At 41.3% G+C, this 27720-nt stretch overlaps 1 protein-coding gene across 2 annotated transcripts in view; it reads left to right on the top strand.

Moving 5' to 3' along the window:
• Positions 1 to 342: 342 nt before the first annotated feature.
• ACE2 (angiotensin converting enzyme 2) overlaps positions 343 to 27720 on the top strand; it is an 83891-nt gene continuing 56513 nt past the window's right edge. For both annotated transcript variants that reach the window (XM_084620838.1, XM_084620837.1), the window contains exons 1-5: positions 343 to 456; positions 855 to 913; positions 15639 to 15724; positions 21473 to 21589; positions 23341 to 23535. In XM_084620838.1, the coding sequence (XP_084476964.1) occupies positions 390 to 456; positions 855 to 913; positions 15639 to 15724; positions 21473 to 21589; positions 23341 to 23535 (524 nt within the window). In that variant the 5' untranslated portion in view covers positions 343 to 389. The remainder of the gene's footprint in view (positions 457 to 854; positions 914 to 15638; positions 15725 to 21472; positions 21590 to 23340; positions 23536 to 27720) is intronic.

The raw sequence follows: 27720 nt of genomic DNA, 5'->3' as shown, positions 1-27720 counted from the left end.
CATCACACAGCTACTAGACCTGCAGATTGACCTTGAATTAAGTACCTTATGATCTCAGACATTTTTGGTATGTGTTGGAGATCATGACCAAAAAGACCAGAAAGTATAGCTATGGCTAGCATATGAAGTTTTTTGATTGTTTTAGGAAATAGCTTGGAGGAAGAAAATTAAATGTGTCTTCTCTCTCTCTTTGCTAAAGAGAAAAAAGTAAATAGAAAATGGTTCTTTCCAATGACAGTTTTAGCTAAAATAATGGGGTTAATTATTAAACCTTTTACTTAGTTGCTCATTTTTTCTGCTGATGCTTTAATCCTGGGTCACAGAAAGTTTAAGACTGCTTTACTGTGGTGACTTTTTTCTTTTTGCCACAAGTTTTCCAGTCTGAAAGGATGTTAGGGGTTTTGCTGCTTGCTTTCTCCTTGGTTACCATTGCTCATTCTGACTTCTGCAGGCCAGGTAAGTTTTGCAATTGAGCCTCATCCTTTATCAGTTAAATGTCTCAACTTGGTGAACACTTTCAAAGCTGGCCACTTAGACTTATTAGACTGTAACACTTCTGTATAGAGTTTGAGGGTGTATACTCTGAGCCTTCGCCTCTTTTGTGAGTTTGTGAATAGGTTGCTAAAGCCAACCTTATTCTATTTTGCGAAGAGATCATGGTTAAAATCACATTGAGAATCCACGGTGTCCAGGCTTGTTCACACTAATAACGTTGAGGTCTCCTAATCATGTAATAAGATACATTTAGAAGCTTTTATGCTCTTATCTGTAATACAGTTGGAAAAGTAAATAATTTAAAAACCAATTTTCCAAGATTATTTTTCTGTTTATTGCTTTCTTTTTCTTTGTCTCAGATGCACAGAATGCTTTCAAAGTACGGATTAGTATCAAAACAGCTTTGGGAGATAATGCAGTAAGTAGAGTATCTTCATGTATTCTTTCTGACTGAATAACTGACTAAGTAGAGCTAATTTAAACGGTAAAATCTCTGAGCGGACAATTTGCACTGATGTCCTCACTGTAATAAACTACCCATCAAGTCATAATTCTTGAGGTTAGGATAGCATTTGTCTAAAACAAACGTCCTTTAACAGTAAGTATAAAGCATACTTCTTCATAAAGAGAATGTTCCATGTACATTATTTCAGAAAGCACTTTGAGATATTGTACCTTCAGTATGAAAAGTGCTATGTAAATACAAATTCTGTCTCTCCTAGTTTGGCTAAAGCTGCTCTGCTTGAGAATGCTAAATGTAAAGGCAAGCAAGTTTTGGCAGATAAGCAGGAAAAGACTTACATCTTCTTTAGTTTTTATTTTATTTCAGACTTCAGATCAGTGAACAGAACCCATCAATTCATCCCCAGTTTCAAATACTTACAGTATATCTCCTGTATGTTACAGGGTTCAACATTGAATTAGATATGAAATGTCTTGAACTTTTCTTTATTGGAAGACAAGAACCCAGTTATGCTAGAAGCCTGGGATATAAACTGCCACAGTAACATGTTGTAAGAGGTATTTGTTTCAGATATGCAAGCTCTTTTTATGGCACAGGAAACTATTCCCAAATAAAACTGAAATGTGAAATAATTTAAATCTACGTGAGCAGGGACTTGATTGTGATAGAAAGTGCAACAGCCAGAACAAATAGGGAATAGATTCTCAGGATATATGTTAAAGTATTTGTCTTTGAAAATCAATATTTAAATCAGCTTTCCTTGGCTAAGAAACTTTAATAAAAACAGATTAAATTGGATTGTTTTAAAAATATATTTAAAATAACATAATCCTGCAACAGAAAATATGATGAAATTGTACCTGACACTCACCTTGATTACAACTGTTTCCATTCTGAGCAAAGAATGAAAATGACAGTTCACAGTGTTTTCTCCCTTAAGAATAACATCATCTCTCTGACTGTAGTCAAATAAATATTTTTTCAGTTACATCACTCTTTACTGTTTTACTAAATTCTGCATCATAAAGCACCTAAGACCTGAAGCAGTAGCCCAAAAAGGTACCCCTTATTTTGGGTTTTGTTATAATAAAGTACTCCTCTAGTTGTTTTACGCAGAATAAATTGTAGCTTATTTCTCACAGTATGAGAGGTTTGAATAAAGCTAAGACCTGCAACAATCTGATTTAGGATAGTTTTTACATCAACAACCTTTTTAGAATAGTTTGTTGACACACAGAAGTATCAACAGATGGTCAATAATTTCTTCTCTAGATGCACAACGAATGGTTACCTTTTTACAGTACTTCTAATGCCATCTGCAGATAAATTACATTCAAATATTTATAAATATACTCTAAAATTAATTCAGTCTTAATAATTTGGGGCACAATGCTATCTTTCCAGTTTTAACATGGAGGAGAGATAGTACAATCACATAAATTTCAGATGGAAAATACTTAGTTTCCGATTGCATCATTGATTAGATGCTCTGCTACTTAAATCTCTTTTATTCATTTCCAAATGAATGTGCAATATACAGTGATACAAGACTATAAGCAGTACTGGCATTTTAAATCTTGGATGGTAGGATCACCCATAAAGGTGTATATATCCAGGGGTTTAGCATATAGGTCTGTAGAGCTAACAAATAATAGCGAATAATGTAATCAATGATTTTTGCCTATTTTGTAATGGTAGCAAAGACAGACACCATTGTCATAAATATAAAGGGAAGGGTAAACCCCTTTGAAATCCCTCCTGGCCAGGGGAAAGCTCCTCTCACCTGTAAAGGGTTAAGAAGCTAAAGGTAACCTCGCTGGCACCTGACCAAAATGACCAATGAGGAGACAAGATACTTTCAAAAGCTGGGAGGAGGGAGAGAAACAAAGGGTCTGTGTCTGTCTATATGCTGGTTTCTGCCAGGGATAGACCAGGAATGGAGCCTTAGAACTTTTAGTAAGTAATCTAGCTAGGTATGTGTTAGATTATGATTTCTTTAAATGGCTGAGAAAAGAATTGTGCTGAATAGAATAACTATTTCTGTCTGTGTATCTTTTTTGTAACTTAAGGTTTTGCCTAGAGGGGTTCTCTATGTTTTTGAATCTAATTACCCTGTAAGATATCTACCATCCTGATTTTACAGGGGGGATTTCTTTATTTCTATTTACTTCTATTTTTTATTAAAAGTCTTCTTGTAAAAAACTGAATGCTTTTTCATTGTTCTCAGATCCAAGGGTTTGGGTCTGTGGTCACCTATGCAAATTGGTGAGGCTTTTTATCCAACATTTCCCAGGAAAGGGGGGGTGCAAGTGTTGGGAGGATTGTTCATTGTTCTTAAGATCCAAGGGTCTGGGTCTGTAGTCACCTAGGCAAATTGGTGAGGCTTTTTACCAAACCTTGTCCAGGAAGTGGGGTGCAAGGTTTTGGGAAGTATTTTGGGGGGAAGGACGCGTCCAAACAGCTCTTCCCCAGTAACCAGTATTAGTTTGGTGGTGGTAGCGGCCAGTCCAAGGACAACGGGTGGAATATTTTGTACCTTGGGGAAGTTTTGACCTAAGCTGGTAAAGATAAGCTTAGGAGGTTTTTCATGCAGGTCCCCACATCTGTACCCTAGAGTTCAGAGTGGGGGAGGAACCTTGACATGGTGGCATAGTGGTGGGATTAACCTGAAATCATTTTGAGATCCAGTTGAGATTTTTTGAACTAGAAATACAGATTTTAAAAAGGAATTTTTTTTTCCTGTGGAAAGGAAGTCCAGAAAGCAGCTTTGAAACTGAAAGCAGCTTGGTTTTCTCTGCTTTGTGGCCAAGCAGAGACAAAAGGGGATTATCTTGTGAATTGCAGGTTTCTTTGCCTGGAGGCAGGGTACTTAACTCCTGCAGGGAAATTCACAGTCTTCCAACCCAGAGGTTTTTTTTTTTCTTTTCTTCCTAAAAGTAAATAGGGGGTGTGTGTTCTACCCATTTGCTTTTTCTTTGGGCTGGGTAAGCAGGTTTCCAAGTAGTTGGAGGTTTTTTGCTTTAATTTGGGCCCAGAGCAGAGACAAGGGAATTGTCTTTTTCTGTAGGCTGACAGTCACTATCAGAGAATAGGTATTCTATTCCAGCACAGCAAAATTTTACAGCCACGTTTTGTTTGTTTATTTCTAAACCTCGGGTGTAAAGTTAGTTAAAAACAGAGAGGTTAGAATGACCAAATCCTCAGCTCGACTACAGCTGGAATTACCCAAATTTCAGGCTGAGGAAAAACAAAGGGAACATGAAAGACAGATAGAACTCATGCGGCTGGAGAAGGAGGTACAGGAGGCTGCCCACAAGAGGGAAATGGAGGCAAGGAAGCATGTGGAGGAGGAGAAGGAAAAAGAGAGGAAGCATGTGGAGGAGGTGGAGAGGATAAAGGCCCAGCAGAATATACCAACAAACCCTAGCAATCCTTCTCCAGGTACCACTTCCCATCCCAGGAAGTTCCCCACCTACAAGGCAGGTGATGATACTGAGGCCTTCTTAGAACACTTCGAAAGGGCCTGCCTTGGGTACAACATCTCTACTGACCAATACATGGTAGAGCTGAGGCCGCAGCTCAGTGGACCCTTAGCTGAGGTGGCAGCTGAAATGCCTAAAGAACACATGAACAAGTATGAACTGTTTAAATCCAAGGCGAGAGTCAGAATGGGGATAACACCCGAGCAGTCTCGTTGGAGGTTCAGAGCCCTAAGGTGGAAACCAGACATGTCATTTACCCGACATGCCTACCACATTGTGAAACATTGGGATGCCTGGATATCAGGAGCAAGTGTTGAATCTCCAGTAAATTTGCCCTTCCTAATGCAAATGGAACAATTCTTAGAGGGTGTTCCTGAGGAAATAGAAAGATACATCCTAGACGGGAAGCCCAAAACTGTAATCGAGGCAGGAGAGATTGGAGCCAGATGGGTGGAGGTGGCAGAGAAGAAGAAAACTGGTCGCAGTTGGAGCGGAGACCAGAAGGGACCACCCCAGACCACACCCTATTACCGGGGGCCGCCCAAAGCCCCACCTACCTCCCAAAGAACCCTCCAGACCCCTTATCATCCCACCACCCCGTTCTCCAGCAACCCACCTCGCCCCAGTGACCCGTCAGCTGGACGATGTTTTAAATGTAACGAGCTGGGGCATGTAAAGGCCAACTGTCCCAAGAACCCCAACAGATTACAGTTCATTGCACCGGAATCACACCAGAGGTCCACAGGCCCAGATACCTCCCAGATACCCTTGGAGCGGAGGGAAACTGTGAGTGTGGGCGGGAAGAAGGTCACCGTGTGGAGGGACACCAGAGCACAAGTGTCAGCTATCCATGCTTCCTTAGTGGACCCCAATTTAATCGACCCAGAGATCCAAGTGACGATTCAACCCTTCAAGTCCAACTCTTTCAATTTGCCTACAGCCAAGTTGCCTATCCAGTACAAGGGCTGGTCAGGAATGTGGACTTTTGCAGTCTATGATGATTATCCCATCCCCATGCTGTTGGGGGAAGACTTGGCCAATCATGTGAAACAGGCCAAGAGGGTGGGAACAGTCACCCGCAGCCAGGCTAAACAAGCTGTGAGGCCTAGCTCTGTTCCGGAAACTTCTATCAGGACCCAGTCAGAGGTGATGGACCCGGACCCCAGGCCAATGTCTGCAACAGCAGTAGTGGATCCAGTCCCAGAGACCCAGACGGAACCAGTCCCAGAACCGGAACCAGCCAAACAACCAAAACCAGACCCCGTGCCAGCACTGAATCCAGTACTTGCAACCTCAACACCAGAGGGCCCCACTGAACCTGAACTGGCAGCAGCCGATAACCCTACACAAGAGGCTCAGCCGGAGCCTGAATCCCAACACAGTGCACCAGCGGAGAGCGGTTCACAGTCAACAGAAACAGCTCCATCCCCTATATCGCTTCCAGAGGGAACAAGCCTATGTCCCCAATCCAATGAGGAACTGATGTCTCCAGCATCAAGGGAACAGTTCCAGACCGAACAGGAAGCAGATGAAAGCCTCCAGAGAGCTTGGACGGCGGCACGGAGCAACCCACCGCCTCTCAGCTCTTCTAATCGATCCAGGTTTGTTGTAGAAAGAGGACTTTTATACAAGGAAACTCTTTCTGGTGGACACCAGGAAGACTGGCATCCTCAGAGACAGTTGGTAGTTCCAACTAAATACCGGGCCAAGCTCTTGAGCTTAGCCCATGATCACCCTAGTGGCCATGCTGGGGTGAACAGGACCAAAGACCATTTGGGGGGGTCATTCCACTGGGAGGGAATGGGCAAGGATGTTTCTACCTATGTCCAGTCTTGTGAGGTGTGCCAAAGAGTGGGAAAACCCCAAGACCAGGCCAAAGCCCCTCTCCAGCCACTCCCCATCATTGAAGTTCCATTTCAGCGAGTAGCTGTGGATATTCTGGGTCCTTTTCCGAAAAAGACACCCAGAGGAAAGCAGTACATACTGACTTTCATGGATTTTGCCACCCGATGGCCGGAAGCAGTAGCTCTAAGCAACACCAGGGCTAAAAGTGTGTGCCAGGCACTAGCAGACATTTTTGCCAGGGTAGGTTGGCCCTCCGACATCCTCACAGATGCAGGGACTAATTTCCTGGCAGGAACTATGAAAAACCTTTGGGAAGCTCATGGGGTAAATCACTTGGTTGCCACTCCTTACCACCATCAAACAAATGGCATGGTGGAGAAGTTTAATGGAACTTTGGGGGCCATGATACGTAAATTCGTAAATGAGCACTCCAATGATTGGGACCTAGTGTTGCAGCAGTTGCTCTTTGCCTACAGAGCTGTACCACATCCCAGTTTAGGGTTTTCCCCATTTGAACTTGTATATGGCCGTGAGGTTAAGGGGCCATTGCAGTTGGTAAAGCAGCAATGGGAGGGATTTACACCGTCTCCAGGAACTAACATTCTGGACTTTGTAACCAACCTACAAAACACCCTCCGAACCTCTTTAGCTCTTGCTAGAGAAAACTTACAGGATGCTCAAAAAGAGCAAAAAGCCTGGTATGATAAACATGCCAGAGAGCGGTCCTTCAAAGTAGGAGACCAGGTCATGGTCTTAAAGGCGCTCCAGGCCCATAAAATGGAAGCATCGTGGGAAGGGCCATTCATGGTCCAGGAGCGCCTGGGAGCTGTTAATTATCTCATAGCATTCCCCACCTCCAACCGGAAGCCTAAGGTGTACCATATTAATTCTCTAAAGCCCTTTTATTCCAGAGAATTAAAGGTTTGTCAGTTTACAGCCCAGGGAGGAGACGACGCTGAGTGGCCCAAAGGTATCTACTATGAAGGGAAATGTGCTGGTGGTGTGGAAGAGGTGAACCTCTCCATGACCCTTGGGCGTATGCGGCGACAGCAGATCCAGGAGCTGTGCACTAGCTACGCGCCAACGTTCTCAGCTACCCCAGGACTGACTGAACGGGCATACCACTCCATTGACACAGGTAATGCTCACCCAATTAGGGTTCAACCTTACCGGGTGTCTCCTCAAGCTAAAACTGCTATAGAACGGGAGATCCAGGATATGTTACAGGTGGGTGTAATCTGCCCCTCTGAAAGTGCATGGGCATCTCCAGTGGTTCTAGTTCCCAAACCAGATGGGGAAATACGTTTTTGCGTGGACTACCATAAGCTAAATGCTGTAACTCGCCCAGACAACTATCCAATGCCACGCACAGATGAACTATTAGAGAAACTGGGAGGGGCCCAGTTCATCTCTACCTTGGACTTAACCAAGGGGTACTGGCAGGTACCGCTAGATGAATCTGCCAAGGAAAGGTCAGCCTTCATCACGCATCTCGGGCTGTATGAATTTAATGTACTCCCTTTCGGGCTGCGAAATGCACCCGCCACTTTCCAAAGACTTGTAGATGGTCTCCTAGCGGGATTAGGAGAATATGCAGTCGCCTACCTTGATGACGTGGCCATATTTTCGGATTCCTGGGCAGACCACCTGGAACATCTACAAAAAGTCCTTGAGCGCATAAGGGAGGCAGGACTAACTGTTAAGGCTAAGAAGTGTCAAATAGGCCTAAACAGAGTGACTTACCTTGGACACCAGGTGGGTCAAGGAACTATCAGCCCCCTACAGGCCAAAGTGGATGCTATCCAAAAGTGGCCTGTCCCAAAGTCAAAGACACAGGTTCAATCCTTCTTAGGCTTGGCCGGTTATTACAGACGATTTGTACCACACTACAGCCAAATCGCTGCCCCACTGACAGACCTAACCAAAAAGAAACAGCCAAATGCTGTTCCGTGGACCAAAAAGTGTCAGAAGGCCTTTAACAAGCTTAAAGCGACACTCATGTCTGACCCTGTACTAAGGGCCCCAGACTTTGATAAACCGTTCCTAGTAACCACAGATGCGTCCGAGCGTGGTGTGGGAGCAGTTTTAATGCAGAAAGGACCTGATCAAGAATTCCACCCTGTAGTGTTTCTCAGCAAAAAACTGTCTGAGAGGGAAAGCAACTGGTCAGTCACTGAAAAAGAATGTTACGCCATTGTCTATGCTCTGGAAAAGCTACGCCCATATGTTTGGGGACGGCGTTTCCACCTGCAAACCGACCATGCTGCACTGAAGTGGCTTCACACCGTCAAGGAAACTAACAAAAAACTTCTTCGGTGGAGTTTAGCTCTCCAAGATTTTGATTTTGACATCCAACACATCTCAGGAGCTTCTAACAAAGTGGCTGATGCACTCTCCCGTGAAAGTTTCCCAGAATCAACTGGTTAAAATCGTCCTTGAGATGTGGAAAATATTGTTAGTCTTTATGTACTTGGTAGTATATTTAGAGATGCATGTGTCTTATTAACTCTGTTTTTCCTAGAGCTCCAGGAAGAAATCCCAGCCAGTGTTTCACCCTAGCTGAGATTTGGGGGGCGTGTCATAAATATAAAGGGAAGGGTAAACCCCTTTGAAATCCCTCCTGGCCAGGGGAAAGCTCCTCTCACCTGTAAAGGGTTAAGAAGCTAAAGGTAACCTCGCTGGCACCTGACCAAAATGACCAATGAGGAGACAAGATACTTTCAAAAGCTGGGAGGAGGGAGAGAAACAAAGGGTCTGTGTCTGTCTATATGCTGGTTTCTGCCAGGGATAGACCAGGAATGGAGCCTTAGAACTTTTAGTAAGTAATCTAACTAGGTATGTGTTAGATTATGATTTCTTTAAATGGCTGAGAAAAGAATTGTGCTGAATAGAATAACTATTTCTGTCTGTGTATCTTTTTTGTAACTTAAGGTTTTGCCTAGAGGGGTTCTCTATGTTTTTGAATCTAATTACCCTGTAAGATATCTACCATCCTGATTTTACAGGGGGGATTTCTTTATTTCTATTTACTTCTATTTTTTATTAAAAGTCTTCTTGTAAAAAACTGAATGCTTTTTCATTGTTCTCAGATCCAAGGGTCTGGGTCTGTAGTCACCTAGGCAAATTGGTGAGGCTTTTTACCAAACCTTGTCCAGGAAGTGGGGTGCAAGGTTTTGGGAAGTATTTTGGGGGGAAGGACGCGTCCAAACAGCTCTTCCCCAGTAACCAGTATTAGGTTGGTGGTGGTAGCGGCCAGTCCAAGGACAACTGGTGGAATATTTTGTACCTTGGGGAAGTTTTGACCTAAGCTGGTAAAGATAAGCTTAGGAGGTTTTTCATGCAGGTCCCCACACCTGTACCCTAGAGTTCAGAGTGGGGGAGGAACCTTGACATATAGGTCTGTAGAGCTAACAAATAATAGCGAATAATGTAATCAATGATTTTTGCCTATTTTGTAATGGTAGCAAAGACAGACACCATTCTTTATCATGTTCAAGATTAAGACTGTTAATTCTTTGGTGCAGGGACCGTCATTTACTATGTTTATACAGCACCTCACACAATGGAGCCCGGACCTGGCTGGCCTGTTGGTGTTACTGTAATATACATATGATAATATTGTTACTTCTTTAGTTCAGATCATTATAGGTTATTACTGAGTTTCCTAAATTTTGTTGTCTGGACCAGTGGCTCTTAACCTTTCCAGACTACTATACCCCTTTCAGGGATCTGATTTATCTTGCATACCCCCAAGTTTCACCTCACTTAAAAACTACTTGCTTATAAAATCAGAAATAAAAATAAAAGTGTCACAGCACACTGTCACTGAACAATGGCGGACTTTCTCATTTTTGCCATATAATTAAAAATAAATCCATTGGAATATAAATATTGTACTTACATTTCAGAGTATAGTATATAGAGCAGTATAAACAACTCATTGTATGAAATTGTAGTTTGTACTGACTTCAGTAATGCTTTTTATGTAGCCTGTTTTAAAACTCGGCAAATATCTAGATGAGTTGCTGTTCGCCCTTGGAAAACCTCTCTGTACCCCCAGGTGTACACGTACCTCTGTTTGAAAACCATTGGTCTAGACCATTGGTGATCCCAGAGAGCCTCTGATCACATGGTACTGTATATCCTCTGTATTTCTAGCTACTAAATCACACTAAAGGGGAGCTGAAAATACAATAAATGCTTTACTAATATTTCTTTTCCATGTAAGCAGTTGTTGTAACTGACACACAGATGTTATTTCATCACCAATGGAGGGAATGTGATCACACAGTGAAGGGGAGATGATCTGCAAGATAATCCATTAAAATGGTTTTAACATGATGAAATAATTTGAGAACTCTGGTACTACTCAAATCCTTTTGATGACTGCCAGTCACATAGGTATTTAGAGTGATAGAGTTAAATTAACAGGACCATACTGTCCAGGGTGTAAATAAATACAATACGTGTTAAAGTCAAAGATTGTTATGCCTTCTTAGGTCTAGGGTCAGTTTAACCCACAGAGTCAGACTTCTGAAGCATCACATTGCCTTCTGAATGCTAGATCTGCCTGTATAACTCTGCTACTTACAGAATACAGAAGATGGTATGTGCAATAGCTCTCTGATCAGCACAGAACCTGTAGTTTTAAATATTGCAGTTCTCTTTCACGGATAGTGTGCTATTGATTTCTGAATTGCAAGTGATGTGTTCAGAATCTCTCTTGTACAAAGCAGTGCAATATGTGCATAAATAGTATGTAAACAAGCCAAATTTGTACTCAGCTATTTAAAAATAAATGTATTTGGTAATATGCTGTGCTACGTCTATTACCTATATTAGCATACACTAGAGCTTATATAGTCATCGGTTTTCAAGGCACCTCATGTGGATGTCTTGAGAGCTGGGCACATCGGTATAATGATGAATATAACAGGGATTTTTTCCTCTTGGAGCTGTCCTGGAAAAGAACTATAGTGAGTCATGAGTCAATCAGTAATTCCATGAACAAATAAGAGGAAGATCTTTTCTTTTAGCACTGTGAATAGTGCTGTGTTGTTTGAATGCGGATGTCCTTAAAATGATGAAAAATAGGTTTGTGGTTCTCATCTACATTCAGTGTTCTTTTATACTATATCTTTTATTTTTAAGTCTCAGTCTTTTTGTTGTTGCTGTCTCACATCTTCATCAGTTCTGTAGGAAGAAAGTTTAGGCCTTGGGACAGAGTCCTTTATTCAGACTACCATTCTGTCTTTCTATGTTCTTATGTTGGCATGCATCGCCACTGTATGTTAGCACCATTCTTATTTCCTAGACCAGCGGCTCTCAACCTTTCCAGACTACTGTTTCTTTTTCAGGAGTCTGATTTGTCTTGTGTACCCCCAAGTTTCACCTCACTTAAAAACTACATGCTTACAAAATCAGACATAAAAATACAAAAGGGCACGGCACAGTATTACTGAAAAAATTGCTTACTTTCTCATTTTTACCATATAATTATAAAATCAATTGGAATATAAATATTGTACTTTCATTTCAGTGTATAGTATATAGAGCAGTATAAACAACTCATTGTATGAAATTTTAGTTTGTACTGAGTTCAGTAGTGCTATTCATGTAGGTTGTTATAAAACTAGGCAAATATCTAGATGAGTAGCTGTACCCTGGTTGGGAACCACTGTCCTAGATGTTAGCAATGGGCCCAAATGCTAACATTCAGATGTGGATCTGTATTTGAACATTACTTAAGTTCTGAGTTGTTACAGATTCCATGTCCAAGTTCAGCCTTATCTCAAATGGCCTATGTAAGGTCTCCTTATTTGGTGATGAGTAGTTTATACCATAGTTTATATAACCCACCTAGCCCCTGTCTCTTCTCCTGTGTGGATCCCAGGCCCCAAGGGAGGTGAGGATGGTATCATGCATGTGGCTCACATCCTTGTTTATGTGCAGGAGTGAAATCCCTGCACAGAGGTACCCTTCCTCTTCCTGCTCATGTGGCTGTCAGGGTTTAAAAATCAAAATTGGTCATTTTCACTGTTATGTTTGGATCTGTATTATTATTTATGTTTGCACTGAAATTGCCCCCTCAGAAAAACAAACAAACAAACAGTTGCAAGCTGTGCAGCAGAGCTAAGTATCTGCTCTGCTGGGACAATTATAATGTGGATTTTTGAAAAGCTCATTTTATACTGAAAGCTACAAATTAGGTGTAGAAAGCAGTTTCTGACCTCCAATATTATCATTCCAACAAATTGTTAATTTCCAGCAAACTGCTGGAAGAAGGTTAAATCAACCTGTCATAGAAATGGCAATAGATGCAATCCTTGTGGTTGATTAGAATTAAATACAAAAAATAAAAGCCCATTGGACTTGTTGAAGCTGCCTGAAAACCTGAAATTGTGAAAACATTTCTTCATCAGGATAGCAGAGGACTAAACCAAAATAAATGGATGGAGCCTATATTTTGGTGGCATTTGTACTTACTGAAGCAGCCAGAGTGCCTCTCTCTTTTCTCCCTCTCTGTGTGCAGTAATAATCTGCAGTGTATTTGATGCTTTTTGTAACCAGGCTATAATCAGTGCGAAAGTCTCAAGTGCGCTGAATCAGCCTACTCCAAGGGATGTGTGTGGTGAGTGTTGAGATTGTCATTCCCAAGGCATGTCTAGACCAGCAGGACTTGTGTAAGTGTATGGAATCCCAGTAAGGCCTTTTGAAAATACTAGCAGACATGCCCTTAACCATGTTCCGATCCTGCCTCATTGTTCACCACTCTCAACTTGGTATTGCCGGCCCTCAGTGACTGCTTATATTCCTTTTAGAAAATTCCAGAAATGCCCATAGGACCCAAAACACCCTTTCAATGACCAGTCCATGCAAGTTTGTCAGTGTTCTGGCCTCAACCATTAAAACACCCAGTGAGAAGCATTATTATATCATCATAATAGAAGCCACTGACCGATCATACACTGAAGGCAAAGCAGTATTTCCAGAGCAGATTCTGAAAGCTGCCTTTTCAGGGATGTTACGTTCACCACATTGGTCTGCTATTACTCCTATGAAGAACTGTTATCCTGTACGTAGTTGTGAATGAAAATATATATAAGTGTTGTGTCATGCTAGTATATTTCTCTTTCTGCATATAGAAAACCTTGGTGAAATCCTGGCTGCATTGAAGTAAATAGCAAACCTCCAACTACATACCTCCCAACAATCCTAGGTTTCCTGGGATTGTCCTACTTTGACCCCCAAAGCCTCCTGTCATGGATAAAGTGGCTCCTGTCCCAAGGGGCTGGCTGGGCCCAGCTCCCCACTCCGGGCATTGCGACCTGGGTCCTGGCACACGGGGTCACATTGCTGTTCAGGTTCGACCTGCCTCCCTGGTGACGGGCAGCATGGCACCCATCGCAGTGCCACTCAAATTTGGCCTGGCCACTACCCTATTATGGTGAAGGGAGCCAGGTCCAGACCTGTGGGACAGGAGCCGCTGCTGCGGGGTGAGTGCAGGGTGGGCTTGTCCTGCAACTCCCCAGGCCTCCGACCTGCTGGGGGCAGCACTCAACTCCCTCCAGCCACGGCCTTCCACTCCTCAGGGCAGCACCTGACACCCCTCCTGTGGCAGGACCTGTCCAATACCACTGGAAACATTGGGAGGTATGCCATTGAATGTTATGGGGCTAGGATTTCAGCCACTGTATAGGAATGTACTTGTGGTTACTTTGTGGTTGTATCGAAATGTAAAATAACATGCCCAGTGGTTAAAATATGTTTTCCTTTAGCTGAATATCCTAATCTGTCCTAACATTTGCTTTGCTTTAACTTTAATTCTGCAATCATTTCAAAGTGCAGTTATAATCAGCAAATTGACTATATAAAATGACATCTTCTTACCCAAAGTTAATTTTTACTACTTTTTATACCCTTTACCACTATTCAGCCAATACACCCATGGAAGGGTTAGCTGAATTCTTTTCTGTTTGGCACACAATCAATAATTAATAAAGACGGCTCAGATTCACAGCTGGTGTAAGTTGGGCATAGCTCCAGGGAAGTCAGTGGAGGTATGCCGCTTTACACAAGCTGAGAATCTGGCCCTATATTCCAGTTGCAGAATCTTTATAACCAATGTTGATAATTTGTGAACCAAAATAACACAGCTTGACTTTCAGATCTTAGAATAGGTACGCAGAAGTGGGCAGTTAGAGGAAAAAAATCATTGTACTAGCAAACTGAACAAATACAATATGAAGTTATTTAGGAATAATAAACATGGACCCACACAATTTTTTTTTTTACAAAGTCATTTTGCGAAGTTTAACTGCACTTTAAGCCTCTTTGTTCTATAGTTTCAATGAACGTTGTTACAATTATTGCTTAATATGGACTCAGAGATAGGAATGTTTTTAGAAGCTTTCAGTTTTTAGCTCTTAGAACATTAATTATGTTAAGTGCAGTTTTCTGTCAGGTGTCAAGACAATGTGTTAAACTCAGCCCTTACATAAGCAGGTGCAACTCCATTCAACTTAATTTAGAATTATACCTACCTGTGCCAAAGATTAATTTGGTAGAATATAACTGGTATATATAGCTTATGTAAGGGCTGAGCTTATGTAAGGGCTGAGTTTTTATATATATATATATATACACACACTTATATTTGGGAAACTGTATATACAGATAGTAATGTATTTATTGTAAAAGAGGTATAGACAATGGTCCTTCGTTTCTATGTCACTATCTAGCCTTGTTCTGTTTTCTCTGAAAGTTGCTACTGTCTGATTACTGTTCACTTGCCTGCATGAAATGAGTTCTTTTCATGATGTACAGATGTCCATATCTTAGAAACCAGCATCACAACTAGCACGTCTTCCCCAAACTTAATGAAGGTGCCTGTGCCCTGTACTGTTCAGACTACCTCTATGAATGACGGTGAAGATTACTCTCTCTGCCTGTTCAGGCCAAGGACTGAATGGGCATGGCGTGTAGACTTCACTTTTGTTCATAGAGGTGATCTGACCAGGATAGGGCCCAGGCACCTTGGTGGAGCTTGGGGAAGCTTCTGTTGGTATTCCTAGTCTTTGATGAAGAGTAAAATTAGATCTCTAGTGCTCTCAGTCTGGCAACTTTCATAAGCATTCAGTCCATTCAGATTTTTGAAAAGTTATAACTTTCTGACAAGCCATTTAAAAATCTTTTGTGCACAACAAACAATATTCAAGAAGTTATTTTCATAGCATTATCAGGGAGGTTTATTTCTTTTTGAATGATGGACTATTTCAGGGTTAGTGCTCCTTATAACCCCCTCCCTGCCAGTACTAGTGCTAGAACTGTTAATTTTCTGTCTTTCTTTACAGTATGCCTGGGATGCAAGTGAAGAATACCTGTTCAAGGCAATGGTGGCTTTTGCAATGAGAAGATATTCCGACAAAGAAACAACTCAGTAAGTGCACACTCAGTCCTCCAATATACCTGTTTACAATATTGCTTATGATGGAACCTATTTTGATATAGAGAAGTTATAAAAATAAACACTGTGTAGAAACAGCATACTGCAATGCTGTTATTTTTTTTTTGCCATCCTGATATGGGCTAGGCGGCTTATAATCTCTTCCCTAAGCAGTGTACAATCTATGGGCCAAATTCTCTGTTGCCGTAAATTAGTTAGTTGGCTTCAGGGGACCTGCACCTATTTAAACTAGCAGAGAATTTGGCTTTAAATGTAATATATGACACCATAAGTGAAGGTTCTGAACAGCCAAGAGTTGAAGGAAGGGGAAAGAAAGGACAAGGGTGGCAGTAATGAGAAATGCAGTGTTATTTCTCAGGTAGGCATGATGATAGAGGCTCGGTTCCCTTTTTTGTCATTGGTTACCTGTGCTCCCCTCTGCATCTCATAGACAAGATGGCAGAAGGGCCAGCATGCAAGAAGACAAGAGTGATCTACAATGGCACACTTATCAGAATTTGGAGGGTTATCTGTCGCTAAGAGTACAACTGCCTAATTACCTTACACTCAATCAGGAAAATGCTTCAGATTTCCCACTTCAGGGCATAAACTGATTACCAGCTAAAGTCAGGAGAAAATCTCCCCCATGTTATTGAGTATTATAACTTCCTCTCAAATTTCTGGTATTGGCTACTGTCATAAGACAGGCTACTAGACTAGATAGGTCTTTGGTCAGTGTCAGTGTGGCAGTTCCTATGTCTTTAATATGCTCACCTCCTCCTTAGAGATGAAAACAATATAAAGATATTTTGGTATCCTGTATTGTTTTGTTTATGAATTTAAATAGAAATGTCTGCAGCTCTAGTACTTTACTGAGACCAGGCTTTAGATTTACTTTTAAGCAAAACTGGCCCTGGCTGGCACTGAGTCTGATGAAGCATTTTCCATATTTGCAAAGAGATTAACTAATCTGAGTCATATGATATTTGATTGCAGCTACAGTACTGAGTTTTAAATAGAACAACCCCATCCATAACTGAGATGTTGGTTCATTACCATTTCATTCTGATTTGTAAGAAGCTGTCCTTTAAGCTAGAGAGCCATATCTGGTATGTACCACCATTGCTTTCCTCAGGTTCCACAGGAACAAGTCAGGTGACAGCATGCTTCTATTATTTTACGTCATTGCAAACAACATGAGTGCTTCTCAGAGAAAATGAGTTGAAGTAAACAAATCATTAAAGGTGACCTGTAAAGCTTTTTCAAGATTGTTCACTTTTTCAGCTTATGATCCATGAAGATTCACTTCTTACTTACTTTAGATAGAAACCCTGTTTTCATAATTTTTTTCTTCAAATTTGTGGCAATTTCACCCACCTGGGGAAAAAACAGGGGAGTTGCTCCATCCCCTGCTGACATCAATGCTACTTGCATGCCATGCTAATAGCAATAGAAATAATAGTAAGTTGACTTGGAAGCAGAAAAATTATTATGCTGATATCAAATGGGCTTAAGTTTTAATATTAACCCAGTTATCTGCCTTGGGAATTTACAAATCCTACTGCTCAAATAGAATAATAGAAGTGTAGCACTGGAAGGGACCTTGAGAGGTCTTCTAGTCCAGTCCTCTGTACTCAAGGCAGGACTAAGTATTATCTAGGTCAGTGGTTCTCCAAGCCGGTCCGCCGCTTGTTCAGGGAAAGCCATTGGCACGCCGGACCGGTTTGTTTACCTGCCGCGTCCGCAAGTTCGGCCGATCACGGCTCCCACTGGCCGCGGTTCACCGCTCCATGCCAATGGGGGCTGCGGGAAGCGGCGCTGGCCAAGGGACGTGCTGGCCACCCTTCCCGCAGCCCTCATTGGCCTGGAGCGGCGAACCACGGTCAGTGGGAGCCACGATCGACCGAACCTGCGGACGCAGCAGGTAAACAAACCGGTCCGGCCCACCAGGGGCTTTCCCTGAACAAGCGGCGGACTGGCTTTGAGAACCACTGATCTAGATCATCCCTGACAGGTGTTTGTTTAACCTGCTCTTAAAAATCTTCAATGACGGAGATTCCACAACCTCCCTGTGCAATTTATTCCAGCGCTTAACCATCCTGACAGTTAGGAAGTTTTTCCTGATGTCCAGCCTAAACTGCCCTTGCTTCAATTTAAGCCCATTGCTTCTTCTCCTATCCTCAGAGGTTAAAGAGAACTAAACTGTTATCATGTCTCCCCTCAGTCTTCTTCCACACTAAACAAACCCAATTTTTTCAATCTTCCCTCATAGGTCACGTTTTCTAGACTTTTAATAATTTTTGTTGCTCTTCTCTGAACTTTCTCCAATTTGTCCACATCTTTCCTGAAATGTGGCACCCAGAACTGGGCACAATACTCCAGCTGAGGCCTAATCAGTGCATAGCAGAATGGAAGAATTACTTCTCATGTCTTGCATACAACGTTCCTGCTAATACATCTCAGAATGATGTTTGCTTTTTTTGCAACAGTGTTACACTGTAGACTCATATTTAGCTTGTGATCCACTATGACCCCCAGATCCCTTTCCACAGTACTCCTTCCTCGGCAGTTATTTCCCATTTTTTATGTGTACAGCTCAGTGCTCCTTCTTTAGTGGAGTACTTTGCATTTGTCCTTATTGGATTTCGTCCTTTTTACTTCAGACCATTTCTCCAGTTTGTCCAGATCATTTTGAATTTTAATCCCATTCTCCAAAGCACTTACAACCCTTCCCAGAATGGTATCATCTGCAAACTTTATAAGTGTACTCTCTATGCCATTATCTAAATCATTGATGAAGATATTGAACAGAACTGGACCCTGGACTGATCCCTGCGGGACCCCACTCAGTATGCCCTTCTAGCTTGTCTGTAGGAAAATACTGTGACAGTTTCTCCTGTCACTTAGGCCAGTTTGACACCAACATAATTCCCCTTGTGGAAAAAAATCTTTTCCATAGACATTTTTAAACCTGCCTATCAGTTTTAATACAGAATTGAATTTCTGCTATGGAGTCCTCTGGATTAATTTATATATTTGGTAGAACAGTTGTCATTCTCTATTAAATTCCATATTCACTTCAGTTGAATTATTGCTCATTTATACCAGTGTAGGTGAAAAAAAGAATCAAGGCCCACAGAAACTATTATAATCTATACTTGCTTGTCAGGACCTAGCTGGCTCCAGGTGTGGCCTCCTAGCAATCCAGTGAGCTTGGCTGAGCTCAATAAAACCCTTACTAAGTAACTGTGCTCCCTTATTGGACAGAAGGGCCAACAGACCACCATTTAAGCCTTGTAGCAACAACAGCACAGTGGCTGCACAATGTGTTCAATGCCCACAGCTGTGCCACACCTGCTTCCTGCACCAGCCCTTGCTCCAAACCTTGCCTGCCCTGCTCCAGCCCTGGTCCCTCCATTCCTCAGAACTGACCCCAACCACTGTCTTGTCTCCTGACCACCTTTTGCTTCTACTCTGGCTCTGGCCAGTGGCCTGTCTCCTGACCATGCCTCCAACTCTATCCTTTGGTTCTGCTCCAACCACTAGGCCAAGCTCTTGTTCTGATCACGAGGTCGTACTGCTGACACCCCGGTTTGTGACATTTTGTGCCAGTGTTATTGCTTGCTTGGAGGTGAGGTTTTGTGTATCATTGGAAAAGGAATAATTCTTTGGTGCTACATTGTCAAAGGAGAATCAGTGTATTGTAATGTGTCATATTAGACCAATTAAAATGTTGTGAGTTGAAGTCACAGAAACATTCCCCTCTCCACTTTCTTTATTGGGTAGGGTTGTTTTAATCTAGCAATGTAACTTTTGTGCCAGTTAATTTTTTGATTAGGTAACCTGTTTACATTCCATTTTACAGTATCAGTGATTTTACTGGCAAAATGTCAATGAATTTTCATTAGGGGTTGTAGAAGATTCACCATGAGTTACTCAGTATCATAAAAGAAAAACTAGCTGATTACCACTGAGGCATGTTATGGTCTAGAGTTAAACAATATGAGACATACACAATTGATCAAAGATTTATGAAATCACAGGAACCAGAGAATGCTTGAAGGATTACATTTTTGCATAAAGGTCCAAATCCTTGTTCCCCTTGCAAGTATAGGTCCAAATTCTTGCTGTGCACAGAGGGGGATGATCTGGGAGTGGAAAGAATCATTGCCACAAAGTCACTGATCAGCACGAGAGATGCTCCATAGCTCCTACAGCAGTTTCAGGGCTTCATTAACCCTCACACCTGATTCGTACTCTTCAAGAACATGAGAGATGAATAGTGGATGGATCAGCATAGACAGAACCCCCTACCTGCTAGGATTCAAAGTGACCCCTTGCTAGACTCTTGGAGGAGGGATAATAGAAGATTTTCTTCACTACAGTGACCAGCTTTTGGTGTAGGAGATGGCAATAGGCCAACTGTAGGTGCCCATTACTGCCCCTCTGTTACTACTGAGCCCTGTTTAGACCTTACTTTATGTCAGGATGTCAGAATAGGTTCCCATTAAATTCAAATTTCAATCTAAAATGTATCAAACTAGAATTTTAAAAATAAACCACTGATTTGTGCTTAACACTTTAAAGACATTAAATTTACAAAGTTGTGTGAGACAGAAAAATCATGCTACCCATTTGAGTACTCTCTAATAATAGACAGAAAATGAATGTTTATTGAAAAGTTTAACTTTTCCAACAGAGGCACAAATCCTTGATTTCCTGCTTAATAGGGCCTTAATAGGGCACTCTGAAATAGACATTCATGAACTACATAAACCAACCTTTGATCGTGCAGTCTTAAAAATTGATCCTCTGTAATTTGTGTTGGTAACCCTAGTTTCCCTAATCTGTGACTTGTTTGAAATAATGTGCATCTCTTTGGTGTTGGAGACAAGTTAATCTTTAGCACATAAAGAATGTGAGAACATTTACTTTCAATCAAATAGCAGAATCAGTTGTTGCTGTATCTTTTATCACACCTATATTTAAAAATCTGCAGTATCTTTCATTGACCTGCCACACAGAACCAAACTTTGTTCTGTATCTTCCACACAAGGATCACATCCGTATTTAAAATATTTTGACCATTTAGAAATGGAATGCCAAGTGTTCGTGTGTTCTCAGATTTGAACTGATTATGTCAAGATGAGTATTTTAGCCCTGTTGGTTACTCTTCACAGAAAAATCCTCATAGTGTCCAGAAGGTTCTACTGGGAGGAGAAAGGTCTGCTGCCTTGCAAAATGTCAGAGCAAGGGGCTCAGAAGAACCCAAATTCTGTGATTCTCCTATGATCCAGTAGAGCAGTGGTTCTCAAAGCTGGTCCGCCACTTGTTCAGGGAAAGCCCCTGGCACACCGGACCCATTTGTTTACCTGCCGCATCCTCGGGTTCGGCCGATCGCAGCTCCCACTGGCCGTGGTTCACCTCTCCAGGCCAATGGGGGCTGCGGGAAGCAGTGCGGGCCAAGGGACGTGCTGGCCGCCCTTCCCACAGCCCCCATTGGCCTGGAGCGGTGACCAGTGTCCGAGTACTTGGAGTACAAGTACTCCTTTTCTTTTTGAAAATATTACCAGTATTTCTTTCTCAGTCAGATTAACAGAAGCTAATAATTTCCTTTTCTAAAAGATTTTTCTCCTTAGACTAAAACACTGCAAAATATGGTGACAACATGTACCACTTCAGTATGTACTTCTGTTTTGTACTTATTTTCCAATGACTTCATTTTGTTTTAAATGTTCACAGAATTTCCAATGTGCTGCTTTGCAATATGACAGAGAGGGTGTCATTTTGGTTTGTGGTCACAGACTCTGCCAAAAATGTGACAACTGTTCCTGGAAGTGAAGTAGAGGCAGCCATAAGGTAAAGTAATTGGCCCTCCTTCTGACTTTTCCTCAGTAAACAAAGATGCTTTCTTAATGTGGGCCTATGTCTCAGGCCGTATGAACTAGCACTCTGTGTCTTTTAATTACATGAATTAGTTTATAGATAAACACAGTGGAGTCCATACTCTTCTTCCTACATGCATGTGAGATTAAAAGGAATTATATGTGGCTGAGGGAGAACAATTTCTTTGAACTCTTGTAACGTGTATGCCTTTGGGAGGTTGACTGCAACTTTGAAAGGTGTCCTTTTTTTAAACGGTGGGTTCTTACGATGTCTAGACATGATGAGCTCTGACTGTAGCCCACTGTTCAGTGTGCATTGCACATGCCCCTCTAATGGCTGATCCACAGAGTCTGCTACAGCTCCCAGACAGGAGATTTAGTACTTTTAATTCAAGGAACAGAGGCTCGTGCTTTTACTGCTGAATGTTCAAGTTTCATATTGCACTGTCAGACCAAGCAAATAATCTAATGCTCATATTCTTTTTATCTTAGGTCTTTGTAGGAAGCCTGTCACTGTAGTAGATGAGCACCATTTGCACGCAATACAGAGTAGCATAAGTTATCCCACTTTTCCATTAAAAATCATGCTCTGAAGTTAGAAAAACAATAATATGGAGCTGCATAGGAAGAGAAGAAAAATAGGTTATCTGACGTCAACAGTTTAGGATGTGTTCACAAGGGCTTTGCAAGGGTAACTCCCATAAATAGAGTTACCCACATATGTTTCCCAAGCATCAAGCGAAAAATAAACCCATTGTTTTTAAATATACTGCACTTTGTCTTTAAAAATCATGTTATCTTTGCAAAGGCATAATACCTAATTCCTGATGAATGAGTATGCGTTCTTTTGGAAAGATTAACTTTAAGCTTCTGAGCAGATTAAACTATTTCTTACAGAGATACCCAGCAACAACTTCAGTGCATTAGTGAGCGAAGGAGGTTATTTATTCACTGAAACTTGCTAAGAGTGTTGGAATGTACCTTTTTAAAATTCATTTCTGTTGTTCTTTGATACATTCAGTAGCATAAGCTGATTTACAGTAAGTCTTTTATAGGCACTGTTTGCCACAGAAATTGGATGCTGTTATAGCATGTTTGGTTTTTAACCGTTGTCTCTCACCTACTAAAGAAGAGTATACGCCTTTAAAAATGTTTACATTCCTATCAGTAGGTTAGAGACAAGAAACAAAATTCTCTGCAGAATGAGAACTCCTGTGCTCAGTACTCAACTACTTTTGTTGACAGTATTCTGAATCTAAGTTGGACATGCAAAATCTGTTCAGTGTTTATGAATCAAAATCAACATCTCACAAGTGCAAGATTCCTCCTTTAATAATAATTACACTAATAGTTATAATAATAAAATTTGTTTTAGCAACGATTCCATTTGTTTTGTACATATTCCATCTCATGAGAGTCTATGCATGACCCAAAGTAGAAACAATTAATACTATAATAAATACATAAACAGTGATAATATCAATTGTCATCCTTATCCCCTAAGCTTTCAAAAGTTGCATATGGGAGTCTGTGGCTAACACCCTGCACAGGATATATATGGATCAGTGACAGTGGCTATGCAATGTATGCAGTCTAAAAACTTCATATTGGGCCACATTCAGACCTGCCAGAGTTGTACTGCCTATATCAGGGCTATATTTTCCTCATTGTCTTTTCATTTATAAATGTGTTTATCATTGTGTTGTGTTTTGTATTTTTTTAAAGGATGAACAGAAACAGAATCAACAGTGCCTTCCTACTGACAGACAACACGCTGCAGTTCTTGAAAATTTCCTCCACTTTATCACCACCCATTGAACCCACTGTGCCTGTCTGGCTTATCGTGTTCAGTGTTGTTCTTTGCCTCGTTGTGGCTGGAATTCTTTTCCTTGTTGTGTCAGGAATCCGACAACGCAAAAAGTAAGCTGTGCTTTTGTTTTAACCAACTGTTAGTGAATTAAGTGAACTAGAATTGTTAGAGTTGGGTCACTCTGCAGTTCACATTGGTTACAAAGAAACAATAACAGGTTTCAGAGTAACAGCCGTGTTAGTCTGTATTCGCAAAAAGAAAAGGAGTACTTGTGGCACCTTAGAGACGAACCAATTTATTTGAGCATAAGCTTTCGTGAGCTACAGCTCACTTCATCGGATGCATACTGTGGAAAGTGTGGAAGATCTTATTATATACACACAAAGCATGAAAAAATACCTCCTCCCACCCCACTCTCCTGCTGTAATAGCTTATCTAAAGTGATCACTCTCCTTACAATGTGTATGATAATCAAGTTGGGCCATTTCCAGCACAAATCCAGGTTTTCTCACCCCCCTCCCTCCCCACACACAAACTCACTCTCCTGCTGGTAATAGCTTATCTAAAGTGACCACTCTCCTTACAATGTGTATGATAATCAAGCTCACGAAATCTTATGCTCAAATAAATTGGTTAGTCTCTAAGGTGCCACAAGTACTCCTTTTCTTTTTTAAAGAAACAATAGCAGCCTTTTCTCCCCAGCTGAGGATATCTGTCCTTTCAAAGGGCAGGTGTTGTTCTTTTGGACTGTGGAGTTATTAACTAAAGGTAGGAATGTGATCTTGGAGGCCTTGTTAATAAAGATGATTGCTTTACAAGGAGTTTGTTTGCCACTAGCCCCGCACTGCAGGTAGGTCTCCTGTCAGAGATAAGGCATGCGAGAGGGGAAAAGGCTGGCAATGATTGTGGCTACTGATTTTTAAGACTGGCAGATATAAAACACTGCTCCTGATTTGTGCAGATTCAGGAGCCACACGCAAGCCAGACCAATGACCAAAGGGCTATTTGACTGAAATTTTAAAAGGCCCTGATCCTGTAAGTCAGTGTATGGCCTCAGCTCCCATTCACTTCATGAGGAGTTCTAGGAGCTCAGCATCTCACATGGTCAATTCCAGATTGGACTCGCCATGAGACTAAATTATCACAGCTATGCTGTAGAGTAAGGAGTACTTGTCTCCCCTCTCGTTACTACCCTGCTCATATTGCAGCACCAGTTATAGTGTTGAGTGCATGGTAGTCATAGCAGTCATAGTAAGGGTTACTTACTTGATACTTACTGCTGTGAGCCCATGAGTTCGTGGGGATGGAGAGGGGAAGGAAGTGGATGGAGCCTTCGTTTTGACTCCCGGCTCCCATTATGTTCCTACTTGCTGTGATTTCAGATAGTTGTACTTAGATAAGGACATCTGTAAGCTCATCTGAGACTCTCCTGCTTGACCATACAGTGAAGAGAGCATCCTTTATTTGACTTGGATCATCATGGACATTGATATGTTGTCACAAGCATTATGATTTCATTACAGGCTCAAACAGGAATCGGAGATACATTGGGAAAGTACAAACTCTTATGGACAGCTGGATAGCTTAAAAATTAGCAAATGTCCAGTGGCAAAAAAAAATACTGATGAATAATCCAATGTAAATGGATTTATGTGTGAAGACTGAGATGTTGCAGAGATTGCCCCAGTATAAAAGTGCCTCATTTTAGGCAAAGAGGTTGAAACAACTGGGTAAAAATAACATTTACTGCTAGTGTTGAGTGAACCTCATGGAGTTGGAGGTTTGGTGAAGCTTTCAAATTATTTTTTTTGTATTCAGAAGACTAGTATGAATTTGTGAAACTCTTCCCTATCTAATCCCATCCCAGGTTTTAAACAACAAGAACAAAACCCAACGAGTGAATGAATGCTTGTTCTTGTGGTTAAGGCACTGACCTGAGATTCAGAAGATCTGGGTCCAGTTCTTAGCTCTGCCACAAACTTCCTGTGTGATCTTGGGCATCAGTCAACTCCCCTGAAATCAATGGGAGTTAGACACCTAAATCCTTTTGAGGATCTGAGCCTTAATCTCTCTGTTACTCTTACAGAAATTACCCCTTCTGTACATCTAGGATAATAATACTTCCTGTATCTCATCCTCTGACTGTCTTGTCTACTTAGACTGTAAGTTCTTCAAGGCAGGGACTGTCTCATATTGTGCATGTGACTGTGCCACCCTCTTCCTTTAAAAGCATGTCACAAGCAGGAGGAGAGGAGTTGATTAGTCACTCTCATTTATTTTAAGCAGGTCTCTAAAGTCCAGGTATCTCTCGCAGGTCAATAAAGTTTTATTATTGTTAATATTACTGGTGTATAAGTACTGAGTCAGGTTGTCACAATGTGTTATGGGATTGGAAGAAATACTGTAGCTAACCTGTAAGTTTCTTATCATTCTAAGTTGCTGATGCTACAGTCTGTAAAGTACAGCAGGTTCTTCAGCTATGAATCAGCAGATCTCAAGGTCAAAATAAATCTGGAAATTAAAGGTACTATACAGACATTGTTGACTAAATTTGCTTACAGTTTGTCAGTTTAGATCATTTCTTCAGCAGCTATTTTAGTATGGTTGGTATCAGAGTTTGAGTCTGGAAAAGTGAAAGTATGCAAGACATATTGCTGTTTAATCTAGCAGGCAAAGATCTATTGGCTGGAAGTTAAAGCTAGTGAAGTTTGAACTGGACATAAGATACAAATTTAGAACAGTGAGAGAAACTTACCATTGAAATAGATTACCAAGAAATGTGGTGCGTATATTCTGTAACATCTAACATGTGTCTTTAAGTCACAGCTGGATGCCAAGATCTGTTCTAGTTCAACCACAAGTTGTTGGGACAGATGCAGGGATCATTGAGTGAAATCTATGGCCTGTATTATGCTGTAGGTCAGACTAAATGATCATGGTGGCTCCTTATAGCCTTGAAGTCTATTAAGTATATGAATGTGTATTTTATTCTTTATTTTCCTTTTCTATTTTGCACCCTCCTCCAAGCCATTTTACAGAAGGGGAAACTGAGGTATAGAAGTTAAGTGAGGCAACAGAAGGGTGCCAGTGTGAAAGTGATATTAGAAATAACTTAGGAATTTCTGTCTCCCATTCCTATCCTCAGATGACTAGACTATGCCTCTTTGTATATAGTGTGTTGTAAACTTCTTAATAAAAGTGCATGCTAAACTATTTTTCTTATGTCCAGGCTTTGTTGAATGGTACACTTTGATTGCAGTAATGTAATTTTGTTATTCCTTTTTAGAAATAACAATGAGTCTGTAGAGATAGGCGATTTAGAAGACAAATGTGACACATCAGTGACAACAGAAAATGGGATTCCTTGCGATATACTGGATTTAAAAGCAGGCCAGATTAATGGAGTCTACGCAGCAGATGATGAACAGTTCACACCACTATGAAATGTCACAGTTTCTTTTTGGCTTCTTTGAGAGAGACTGTGCTAACTTTATCTAGTCATGACTGATGAATTTCAAACATCAAGGCAAGAAAAATATGATTTGTCAATTATTTTCCCTTGAGAGAAACTTTCCTTGATAAAATACAAACACACAAATCTGTATTACAAAGCTAAAGCAAATGTGAGGACATCCACTCAATTGTTCATTAAATATTTTCAAGAAGTGTGTGGTGGAATGAGGTTGAAGGCTGTCTTACATCAGATGCTTAGTTATTAACGATTATTTAAAGACATCATTATGACTCGTTCATTGTTCTTCTTCAAGTGATGTCCCTGTTGGTGCTCAGTTGTAGGTGTGGCAGGGCCTCCTGCACCTGGGATCGGAGATCTTCACCGGAAGTGCCTGTAGGACTGCACATGCGCATCTTGTCTCTCTCACACTGTACACAGGACATATACATATATATATATATATAGAGAGAGAGAGAGAGAGCGCTGTTTGGTCAGACAGACAGCCCCAGTTCCTTTTCTACTACCTTTGGTCTGGGACAGAAGCCGCTAGCAGAGCTCTGCTGCTCCTCATAGATAGTTCCTTACCTGATAGAGTAGTTAGAATTTTCCTCTTCTTCTTTCAACTTCTATCTGTAAAAAAATTTTTTTCTTTTGTTTTAACTTTATCTTTACAATTATTCTCATAGCTTAGGTTTCCGTATTGCCCACTTCCCGCCTTCCAGACTGGGAAGCCCTTTTCCCTTATGCCCGGCTCTCCCAGGTATAAGAGCATTCTTGTTGGGCCACCTTCTCGATAACGGACATCCACCCACAGTGTATCCACTGTCTGGGAGAGGGACAC

Source organism: Lepidochelys olivacea (assembly GCF_965140295.1).
Source record: "Lepidochelys olivacea isolate rLepOli2 genome assembly, chromosome: 1".
NCBI lineage: Eukaryota > Metazoa > Chordata > Testudines > Cheloniidae > Lepidochelys > Lepidochelys olivacea.
This window is presented reverse-complemented; position numbering and strand designations above follow the sequence as displayed.